This window comes from Phocoena sinus, chromosome 1, assembly GCF_008692025.1.
Source record: "Phocoena sinus isolate mPhoSin1 chromosome 1, mPhoSin1.pri, whole genome shotgun sequence".
NCBI classification, from domain to species: domain Eukaryota; kingdom Metazoa; phylum Chordata; class Mammalia; order Artiodactyla; family Phocoenidae; genus Phocoena; species Phocoena sinus.
Genome location: NC_045763.1, coordinates 133202906 through 133214952, shown reverse-complemented (window position 1 = coordinate 133214952; position 12047 = coordinate 133202906). Strand labels below are relative to the sequence as shown.

At 41.2% G+C, this 12047-nt stretch overlaps 1 protein-coding gene across 3 annotated transcripts in view; it reads left to right on the top strand.

Moving 5' to 3' along the window:
* Nucleotides 1-12047, top strand: part of ASTN1 (astrotactin 1) — a 337153-nt gene that overhangs the window by 239169 nt on the left and 85937 nt on the right. For all 3 annotated transcript variants that reach the window (XM_032604868.1, XM_032604858.1, XM_032604850.1), the window contains exons 15-16: nt 5745-5849; nt 7740-7928. In XM_032604868.1, the coding sequence (XP_032460759.1) occupies nt 5745-5849; nt 7740-7928 (294 nt within the window). The remainder of the gene's footprint in view (nt 1-5744; nt 5850-7739; nt 7929-12047) is intronic.

Sequence of the window (12047 nt, the reverse complement as noted above, 5' to 3'; positions counted from 1 at the left end):
CTGTCACTCCATGTTGCTTTGAGCCCAATGGCACTCTTCTCCTCGGCTCACTGTGGAACGAAGGTATGGGCTGATTGGGAGAGGCAGGAATACTAGGGGTCATTTCTCCTTTCTGTGCCACTAAAGACCCCCAGTTAGCACCTCCTGGACCAAAGAAGGCATTTTGAAGTGTTCCAGGGACCCTTAAGAGGCAGCCAACCGGGAACTCAGCATCACTTACCAGGAGTCTCGACATGAGCTCTTTCCTTGTCAGCTTTGTTCATTTCTCCATTACTCCTCTCCCTTCTTCATTCTATGTCTTCCTTATTCTAGACCCTTCTCCCCTTTATTTTCCCCTTTTCTGAAGAATAGCTTGAACTGAGTGTAAACCTTTTTCAGATATCAAGTTATGTCCAAAAATTTCGTTTAGACGAGAATGGGATTAGAATTAGGTCTGTCTGAGTTAGTATAGCGTAGTGATCACTAGCTTAGGCTCTGGATCCTGACAGCTAAGCTCAACTCTTCACTGGCCGTGTGATCTTGGACAAGTTACTTACCTTCTCCGTGGCTCAGTTTTTTACCTGTAAAAGTGGATATTATAGTATTATCTTTCTTATAGGATTAGTATGAGGAATAACTATTCATAAAGTTCTAAAAACAGTTCCCGATACATACTGAGATGTATGTTTATTAACTAAATAAATATACCAAGGAAGAAAGAAAATATGAACATTCAAACTACCAAACTGTGCTTTCCTTATAGAAGAAGGAAAGGGGGCAAGGGAGAAAACAATTAGATATATTCTGGACCAGAAATAAATCTCATCGAAATAAGCTGCCTGCTAAAAGATCACACACACACATACACACACACACAAACCTGAAAAAATTAAAGTGCACCTCTGGGTGTGTCCTGAAAGCCTACGTCTCTAGTGTTTGGCAATCTAGCTTTCTTGTTTCCATGTCATTGGCTGAGAAACACTTGCTGGGTGTGTGTAAAATGCCTTGTAAAGGAGGTGTGAGATGGTGCACGGAAGCAGGACAGGCTCCACACTGCCGATAAACTACCTGGCTTCTGTTTAAAGAGTCACCAGGGCAACTCTCTCCCACATTAGAACTTACATGGAAGTGAGATTTCAGTTGTCAGGCTGGGAGGACACAGAGTGGTCCTGGATGCTACCTGAGCTTTTTGGGGAGGATAGATCTGAGAAGCATCAGAAAAACATGTGCCTGAATCTCCATCTTTGGAAATAAGAAAAAGATCCAAACTTTGTTCAAATCCACAAGAGAAACTTCTTTCTTCCCTGTGCCCTTGGACTTCTCCTTATTTGGTATAGCAGAGGCAAAAGGAGTGGAAGGATGTCCTGGTGGGACCTTTCCTTTTTCATCGTCTTGAGACAGTGACATTCCTAAAAGTACAAAGAGAACTTTTCTTGACCTGCTAGTTTTCTACCCAGCCTTTCTTTTTAATGTATTTTGATTAAGAAGTGATACCAGTTAGTCCAAGAGCAGGTATTTCCTTTGATGTAAGAAGGAATCAGTCTTGTTTTTCAAAGCCCAGAATAACTAGAAGAATCAGTTAGAGATGGCTGACCACTTTTCTGCCATATTTATTTCCTAGTTCTGGTAACATTTTACTTATATCTTTCTTGAGAGTCATACAGAGAATGTCATATCATGCCGCACTATGTGCTATTACAGGTCACGGTCCCCATAAACCTACAAGCTTAAAAGGTTTTTGGGCGAAAGTGATCTTCAGGTTCTTCTATATCAGCATTTTCAAGCATGTTTTTTTCGTGAAAAACCAGCCCTCCACTCATAAATAGGTTCTATCTTCAAATAATTTGGAAGTAGCATCTACCTCTCAGCAGTCTGTAGCACCTGAGCATGGAACAGATTCCAAGAAGTCCTGCACTAAAGAAATACCTTTTACTTTACTTAGCCCAGCAATTCCCAAATCTGTTTAACTAGAGAATCCTTTTACACATAACAGCTATTTCGAGCTTTCAGAATTATTGGCTTAAAGAATGTACTGGAAAATTTCTGATGTATGTGTTTTATCTTGCCGGTTACCTTCTTCCTTACCAAAACAGTTAAGAACTCTTATGCTTTACAAGCCTTTTTGGTGTTATAAGTTGTGTGGAAATAAATGAAGACCAACAAAATGAAAACAGGTGAAGGCTATTTACACACAGCAAGGGAGTCAGCCACCATCACTTGTATTTTGGCAGAGACTGAGAGGCAGGCAGAGAAGTAGGAAAGCTTCAGAGTGGAAAAAAGGGAGGGCTTCAGATACGCCCTGATAGGCATGTAAGCTGTTGGCAGGTGATCCAACTAACCAGGAGTGAGGTATTCTTAGGTAAATGTTTAGGAGACCTATTTGTCTTTCTCTGGTGGAACCTAACTTGGAAGCAAGAACAAAAATTAGGGAAGCTGTCAGTTATTAATCAAGTCCTGGTGAGTTTGGCCTGATTGTTACAGGGGTTATTATTTGGCTTCCTGAACTAGAAGAGATGGTGGTCTGACTTCCTACAAGTCTGACTTAGAGACGGTAGATTAGCTTCTTGGGCTGGTTGCTGTAGATAATAGGGTGGTTTGCTGGGCTGGTTGCTGCCGATTGTGGGTCAGAATTCTGTTTTTACATGCGGTCTGGCCATCATCCATTTGTATTTTCAGTCTCTCAGCTGCGAAAAAAAAAGAGTCCAGAGGCAGATCAAGGAGGAAGAGGAGGCTGCTGGTCACATTCATGGGTCCGATGGGCGCCGTAATCACGGAATCTTAAACATCCCCTTGACATTTCAATAAAATAACAGGAGAAAACTTTCTTTTCTTTCTTTCTTTTCTTTCTTTTTCTTTTTTTTTCTTTTCTTTCTTTTTCTTTCTTTCTTTCTTTCTTTCTTTCTTTCTTTCTTTCTTTCTTTCTTTCTTTCTTTCTTCCTTCCTTCCTTCCTTCCTTCCTTCCTTCCTTTCTTTCTTTCTTTTCTTTCTTCCTCCCTCCTTCCCTCCCTCCCTTCCTCCCTCCCTTTCTTGTTTCCTTCCTCCCTTCTTCTTTCTCTATTCTTTTCTTTCTTTCCTACCTTGCCTGCCTGTTTGCTTTCCTTCTTTCCTCCCTTCTTTGTTTCTTTTTCTATCACATAGGTCTATTCAGTCATTCTTTTTTCAAGCATATGTAGGGAAAAATAATGTTCTTTCTTGAGAAAACAGAGATATTTTGTTTGGAAAAAAGTCATTCACAAATGTATCACAAATAATAATAAAATGAAATAAAAAACTGGGACTAACCACATTGCAAGGGCACACCGAGAAAGAATCCTATGACTCAGCAAGAAAATAGGTATTTTTAAATATCCCTTTCCTTTTAACTAATGGAAATATTATCTGTAAGTCGGCACAGAACAACATTTCCCGAGCATTAACAGTTATATAACTGTTTCCCTGACTATGGTGTAGCATAAAGGCACTCAGTAGAATTGTTGTTTAGCAGTGAAGTAATGGAGTTCAGTTGTTTGGCTCATCCTGGGCGAATGTGGGACACTGTCATCCCTGCCCACCGCCAACACCCGTGCTTCTTTTATTTTCCCTTCCCTCTACTGACCTGAACTAAGGCCTGGGAATTTATAACAAAAACGTCAATTAACAAATGTCAAGTTCACACAATTAGAAGTGATGAGAGAGAGGTAGGGAGGAGGGTGGCAACATTATGGAAACCATGTATGTATATGATGTTTTAGCTTTTCTCAATGTGCTTTTATACCCGTAACTTTATTTTGTCCTGACAACCTACCTGTAAAGTAGGCAGGATGGATACTATCATCCCCACTTCTGAGATACAAAAACTGAAAGAAATGAGTTGCCTAGCCCCAAGTCACACAGCTGGTTGGAATCACAGAATTGAAAAGGAAACAAGGGGGCATCTGAGCTAAGCCGCTCACTTTACAGATGCAACAACTGAGAATCGCAAGGTCCCCTGGGCAGGTAGCCAGAGAGGAAACTCAGGCCAGTTGATTGGCAGGCAGAAACTGCCCACTTCGGCAGCATGGGTGCCTTAGAACTCCCGCCTCCTGATTTCCTGCCCTTTTCTTTTCCTGCTGGGAAACAAGTCCATTAAAGGGAATGTTTCCTGATATATTGAAAAATCTTTATCGGGCTTGCTATCTTTTTATTAATAGAGTTTCTGAAATAACAGCAAGCTGATGAGCTAGCATCACTGGAGAATGCATACTACGTAGAACAGTTTTACAAAACATGCACATTATAACTCGAATGAAACGTACCTTGGAGGTATGTGACTGGAGTCTTAAACTTGTAAAGTTAGAATTTCCTTTATACGCTTTTACGATTGACGTAAAGGCGAAAAGCCAGCGTATGCAGAAGTATGACTGCCGTCACAAAGCTTAATGCCCTAAAAGAAGAGCATTTGAAAGGAAAATTGCTGAAAACCTTCTTTTAGTTTCAAGTAACTTATCATTGATTACCTGAGATCAGATTTAAGCAATTGATTCAGTAAGCACCTCTTCTGACCTTTTTTCCTGTTTTTCTACCGATAATTATTCCTATATGATTCACACAGAAATGGAAATTTGGCAATCACTCAGCTAATTTGATCAGAGTTGACAAGCAGCTAATTAATCCTACCTACTCTTCATCCAGTTTAGGCACTAAATTAGTTGATTTAGCCTGAAGGAAGCGTGGGTCAAAATGGCAGGATAATTCACTACGTATGTATCATTGCCATTATATTTACACACACACGCTCACTGTCTATCTAAATTTATGATATATGTGGCCATTATATTTGCATATGTACATATATACGCACACATGTGCATACATCAGGCATAGAAATGAAGCCAAAGTTGGTGCTCTAAACTTAGCAAGGTGATTTTTTAATTTCCTGTGGCCTAATTATTTTGTTTCTGTAGCATTTTATATTTATAGTAATGGCTAGAATTCAAGTAGAGTGCCACTCTTTCTACAAGGTGTTCAAGCAAGAACAGCTCATTACAACATCACTAAGAGGCTACAAGGATATATTTATTGAGAATGACCTTGGATAAGTAACTTGGCTTCCCAGAGCCTCAGTTTTCCCATCTGTAAAATAGGGACCACAAATAAAGTGCCTATCATGTGTCTAGCACATAGATGACACTCAGTATAGGGCCCATTCCTGCCCCTTACTAACTTAGTCATGCTGACACTGTCCCTCCTGGTAAAGACGAAACAAGGTTTATCAGCTTCAGAGTAATTAAAACTTAGATACGGAACACAAATCAGTTAAACGGGACACAAAAATCGATGTTATCAGGAACTTGAGCTGAGTCAATTATTGCAGCTATTAAAGAGTGTAAAAACCTGTGTGTTACAGTAAGCCCAGAGTTTCATATGAGTTTATTAAGGGAGTATTGTAGTAGTATAGTTACGAACCCTGTTCTGGTCTCAGACACATCTGGAACTTTATCCTGGCTCTACCTGGTGGCCTAGGGCCCTTATGCAAACTCCTGTCTAAGCTTCAGTTTTCTCATTTATAAGATGCAGACAATAACACCTAGTTTACAAGGATCATATGACTATATACAAAGTGCTTAGCCGAATGCCTGGTACAGAGTATAGGTTCAATAAGTGATAGCTGTTGTTACTATGATTCCAGAAATTTTCTCCATCCAAAAATGCTTTCTCATTTCCTCACAATTACACCCCCTAAGCCAGTAGACTTGGGACTTGAGAATCCACTACATGCACTGAGCCCGCATTTCCTCTGTCCCTAGGGATGGTGAACTTCAGTGAGGTGTCCGGATACCCCGTCCTGCAGCACTGGAAGGTCCGCTCTGTGATGTACCACATCAAACTCAAACAAGTGACCGTCTCTCAGGGTGAGCACAGCTGCAAGCCATCCCTCCCACCTGCTCCTGGGGTGTGGCATTCCTTCCCAAGGGCACAAGCCTTTTATCAATGTTGAAGATGCCATCCAAAATGTAGCCACTCCACGAGATCTATAACCTAGTCACTCGATTCACCCTTCAGGGCAAATGGCTGGAATCGGATCATTTTCTTAGCATAGATTAAATTGCAAGTCTTATCTTGGATAATAGAAGAGATGGAAAGGGCAAGGCGGGAACCACTGGAGATAAATTTAAACACTTACTTTATCATATTTCCTGGAGTCACCCAGTGTATAGAGAGGATATGCGAAAGCAAACTTTTTATAAATTGACAGAATAAAACTTTCCAAGTGCAAAGAGTATACTTTACTATACCTTAGAGGTTCTATATGATGAAAGAAATAAGGGAAAGAGAGCAAGAAAGAGGAAGGGGAGTGGAAAAATAGAAAATAGTTATGGTTCCTAAAAGCAAGTAAGCAAGATAGATGGATAGATAGATGAATGTAGATTTATCTACATCTATGTTTTATATATATAAAGATATGTATATATATCTTTATATCTAATAAGTTAAGGAGTAGTGAATTCTGAACTTAGGATAAATTGTTCCAAAACAGAAAAATGAGGCACCTTGTATGAGTATTCTTCAAATCTTAGTGATAAATAGAGAGTTGTGAAGAGAAGTGAGACATATACTAGAGAAAGAAGAGGCCTTAAGGATATAGAACATCTCCAAAGTACACAAAGGGACTCAGAACTTTTTATTTTCTATCACGAAAGAGTTCTTGGCAAGAAGGGATTGGGATGTGGCTATTACTGAAGTGAGCTCTGCTGGTGCAGAAAACACTTGGAACGAGCAAAGTTACTCGTCATCCTAGAAAAATTCGGCAGTATTTTTCACATACTCAGTTTGCACGCAGCACAGGTGCTATGCATATCAGGGGTTAACAATCACATATCTCTGTTGCCACGTGCTTTTAAAAGCCACACATGGCATCATGGACGATGTGGACCTCTGCACTTGGGGTCTCAAGCCTGGGCCGGGCTCTGCCTCGTCCTGTTAGGACACAGGTGTGTCAAAAAAGAAGGCTGTACAAAGTTGGTCAGGTAGGGAAGGTATTGGATTTGGAAAATTTGCCATAGGTTATCTTTCTGACAAATATGAATCTCTTAAACAGGGAAGGCCAATCCAAGGAGATTTGTCTGGGGAGGAGGCAAACAGATTCCTTCCTCCATTTGCCATTTCAAAGTCTTTATACTTTTGATTTTCTTAAATAAATGTAAGCAGTGTTTTAGTGGCTTTCCTTATCTTTCTTCCTCCATTATCTTCCCATACCCATTTCTCTGCATGAAGGCAGCATCCTGAAAACTTTTTTGGTCACTACCCACAGTTACAGCACATTTTACACCGTGACCTTGTGCACAGGCATGTCCCCACATACATACCACAGAAGGTTCATGAAGCCATACTTCATCTTCCCAAGTGAAATGTTCTCTGCTGGTATTTGCGTTTCTATTTTAGACTGTGCTATTCTTTTTCATTTTTTAAATGCTATTATTTGAGCTCACTAAATTGATTTAATGTCATGACTTGTGATTTGAAACAAAAAACTTTGACTTAAGCAGGGAGGTAGTGGAGATTTGATAATGTTATACTTAACTTGCACGAAGTTAACAACATAACTAACTGGGTGGAAGAAATATTCTTTTAGGAACTGAAATGTCTGATTTAACTACCTGGAAGTACCTGGTAGCCCCAGCCAGCTCTCCAACGTCACTTTGGGCCACATGGCACTTGCACACAGAGGCTGGATGGCCTGGGAATCCAGATACCCATATTGTAAGTCCTCACTCTTTTTCTTGGGTGACCTTTCTCCATAGCCCTCAGCAATGCTCTCCACTCCCTAGACGGGGCTACATCTCGTGGGGATTTTGTAGCCTTGTTGGACCAGTTTGGCAACCATTACATCCAGGAAGCTATCTACGGCTTTGAGGAATCCTGCTCTATCTGGTACCCAAACAAGCAGGTCCAGCGGCGACTCTGGCTGGAATACGAAGACATCAGCAAAGGTGAGTGACATGCTCGTCAGCAAGTTCTACTCCCTGTGCAAGTCCTGGCTGCCTAGGTACATCCATAGGACCAAAAATAGGGAGTCTGTAGGTGAAGGACTAATTCAGATTTGCCTCGATGTTCTTGCCCACCCTTTAAATTGCCAAGGTTTGGTTGCTAAAACCAGATGTCAAAATGGGAGTATTTGGGGAAACTTTATATGCAGGAGGGGGTCCAAACTGTATGACCACTGAGCAGGTTATCATAGAGGGAGTCTTCTAAAGGGCTTACCAGCCACCATGCATCCTGTTACCATAGCACGGGCAAAATACTAGACTGTTCTTATGGAGTGGGGGAAAAAAGGAGAGCGTTTCAGTCTCCCCCACCACTCCCTGCCTCCGGCAATCCCATCCTACACTGGCTGGCAACCCCTTCCGGTAATTGCATAGTAAACCCCTTCTCACTCCATCCTGCCCTGTGTTTAGGGGCAATTTTCCTACTGCGCTGTGCTGTGAGGAAATCTCCATTGCCCCAGGTGTTTGTGTAGCTCTGGATAACAGCCTCCCAAATAAATCTTGGTCCACTGTTTGATGGCAAGTTAGTATTCAGTCCAAGTAAGTATAAGAAATTGGATTTTCTGGGACCCTTTGAATCACCTTCTGATGTAGGAGGAGTACTGGCTGGTAAATTTGTGTTCTGATCGACCAAGACTGGTTTAGAATTGCCATTCATGGAATTTCTTCCTCTTATCTTATCCTCATGGCATTCTGATGAGCTCAAATTATGGATGTGTGAGTTGCTAAAGGGCAAGTGATGAAATTAGCACAGTGAAAACTCAAGAAGTAGGTCATCCTAAGATTTAATGATCAAGGGTCCCTCTGAGACTAGGGACCCCCTGCTGTCATCAGTGCTACAGTGGGAGAAAATACGCTCCCGTGGCTGAGATGCCCTTGGTTCTCTGAGCTCCATACAGATTTCTATTTTGTCTTGAGGCATGAGAGCCCCTCTTCTGACTGGGAGCTTTCTTCCAAAAGAAGCAAGAGGCTTGTACCTGGACTGCAGGCTTCCCCCCAGGTCCTGATTCCTCTAAGCTCAAAGAGACAACCGCAGGCTTCTTGTATCCCTTCAAACTTCAGCATCTTAAAATTGTTCTGATTCCAATTTGCCAAGAAGGAGTATAACGTAAGCACATTTCGATAAGACCAGTTCCAGCTGGCAAAACTGTTATGTTTCCATGCCAGAGCCTAGCGATTGAACCAAAGGACTAAAGCCTCCTCTCTTTCTGTTTGCCAGTGGTTCAAGGATTGCCAGGCTCTAGGACTGCTGGGAGATGCGAGCCTGACCTTCCTCAGAACTCCTGGTTCTACCTCTTGCGTCTATCCTGAGCATTGTAGTATCCTTAAGGTTAAATGCGAAGCCCAGGAGGGAACTTTGTCCATGGCCTTGGCACTATGCCCTATCCCTCTCCATTCTTACACACAGGAACTAATTTTGTCACAGTCCAGCTGTTGGCTTTAGTTCTCATAAATATGATGTATATCACCCCTTGCTTGTTATTGATATTAAAAGATATTCAAATATTTTAGAATGTTTATTTTGATCTCTTGCAATTGTCCATGTATACCTGCCCCCCAGCTGACTCCTGCATCTTACCTCTGTGTCATAGAGTTTATCTCTCTTATTGTTGCATGTGATTCTTACCCTTAAATATTTTTCTTCTCCCTATGCACTAATTTCTTTTTATTCCAAAAGCACGAAGCATGCTACTGATTAAGGATTATAAGTGCATAAGACAAAGGGAGATTTTCTTCTGCTTTTCTGCACTCTGGAGAGGATTGCTCCAGAATGGAATTTATACACTAGTGGTGACAAGTGTTCTGAGAGGGCTATACCTACCATGGCATAAAAGTGACACCTTTTTAGACTCGAGTCCTTTAATTATATGTTCTTGCCTATTCTAACTTTAAAAACTTTCCAGTGAAAAGGGGTTTTGTGTTCTTTGCTTTTGTACCTATGATTAGATACCTAAAATTGCTTATGGATTGAATAGGAAAGAGGTTTATCAGGGGTGAAATGAAATGGAAAGATCACAGGACTGAAAGGCTGGGACTCTAGAATCTGCCAGGTGACTTTTGTTTAGTCAATCAACTATAGGCATCTCCCCTGTAAAGCCTTCTGTAGTTTCTTCCAGCTCTGACAGTTTATGGATCCTAGAAGTCCCCTTTATGTGAGAGGCTTCCTCAGGTGACACATTTAAGTAAAAGACTTTCCTCTTCTTTCTACAAATCACTACACAACTTCTTGAGGGTAGGTTCTATGCCTTATTCAACTTTGAAATCCCAGGGTCCAGCAGAGAGCCGGGCACATGAGAGTCCCTCAGCAAGTGTTTATTATTGTTGAGGTTGTTGTTAGTGATGGCAGTTGGGGTTGTCTCGGTGGGAACGGTGGTTAAAAGCTCTTCTGATGTGGTGACTTCCCACGTGGGTTTTATCATAGACACATAAAACGATTTAGGTACGCCTGACTGATGAGAACTCAGAGATGGGTATTTTTGAACAGGTCTTCAGAAGGCAGCCTTTTATTCAACAGCCACTTATTCGTCATACAACCACTATATGGTTTGGTCAGACCATTATGTAGGAGCACCTGTCTTAAGATAAGTCTGACTGGAGCCCATGAATAACATATTTCCATTTCTCACGGTCTAAGATTAGCCTCTCTTCTTTTTCTTTTACAGAGCAAATAAAGACTATCTGAATTGAAATTTCCAACCTCACTCTCTCTGCTTCTAAACTGACTTCCATCTTTTCTCATCATCCTTTGCCCTTGTGCCTCGGGAAATGCAGTGAGCTCCTCCTCTTCAGGTGAATCTCTCCACCTGTACACTTGCTTCCTTCCCTCTCTGCTTCCTCTTAGTCCTCACTCATTCATTAGCCTCCTCTTTTTTCATCTCTGCAACCTCTTCAGCCACAATTATCCCTTCGCCAACCTTCTGTTTTCCAAAAAATAATATTTTTATAAATATGCAACTCTTTTACCACTGTTTCCTTTCAACATGTCACCATCAAATTTCTTGAGTAAGTAGTTTATACATCTTTTCTCTACTTCCTCAACTTCTTTTCACTCTTCCAATAATTGCTTTCAGCCCCGTCACCCTTACAGAAATTGCTCTGGAGAAGGAAAAAAAAGACTTTATAAGCAGAGGTTCATTTTTCTATTCTGTGACCATTTCATCTATCTCAGCTAAAGAATTTGTCCCTTTTGGCCAGGTCTGCCTTCTTGCAAGTCCTCTCCCTTTGTGTCTCTGATGCTTTTCTGTCCAGATTCTCTTCATAAGCCTTTGGTCTTTATTTCTCATTCTTTTTTGCCCTCACTCCTCTAAAGAAATTGCTTACATTTTGGTCATTTTCTAGGATTTCACCCTTAATGTTCATCTCTTCTTCACTGTTGCTGGGTGATTCTCTTTTGTATCTACCTCAACCCACATCTCAAATCCTTCCCTTCTCCCTGAAATTCAAAAGCTCATTTGTCTGTGAGTGTTTACCATTTCTACCTGGATATTCTATAGGCACCTCAATGATCAGCATCTCTTTTCTCTGTATCTGCTAGTAGATTCATGAACCACATTGATGGGTCAAAATATAAAGTTAGGGGTCTTCTATATTCTCCTCCACCCTCCACATTCAACCGTTTACAAGTTCTGTTCTTTTTACCCCCTAAATATTTCTTCAGCAGGTGTCTTCTCGTCCATTTCTCAAAATTGTATGAGTTTACGGTATCAGCTCTCATAAGAAATATTGAAATAGCATCCTCAGGTGCCTTCTTCAGTTTCCTGCCACTCTCGTCCATTCTGCATTTCACTATCTGTTATCTTTTTTAAATGCCCCTTAATGACATGACTCTTGAGCTTGGAGCCCGTCACTTATGCCTTACTGCCTTCTCAGCATGAACATGGCTTCACTCCCTGTATTAGTTTCCCATGGCTGCTGTAACAAATGACTATAAACTTGGTGGCTTAAAACAACATAAATTTATTTCCTGAAACTTCTGGGGCCAGAGATCCAAAATCAGTTTCACTGGTCTAAGCTCAAGGTACTAGTGGGGCTGGAGGATCCTTCTAGAGGCTCTAGGAGAGAACC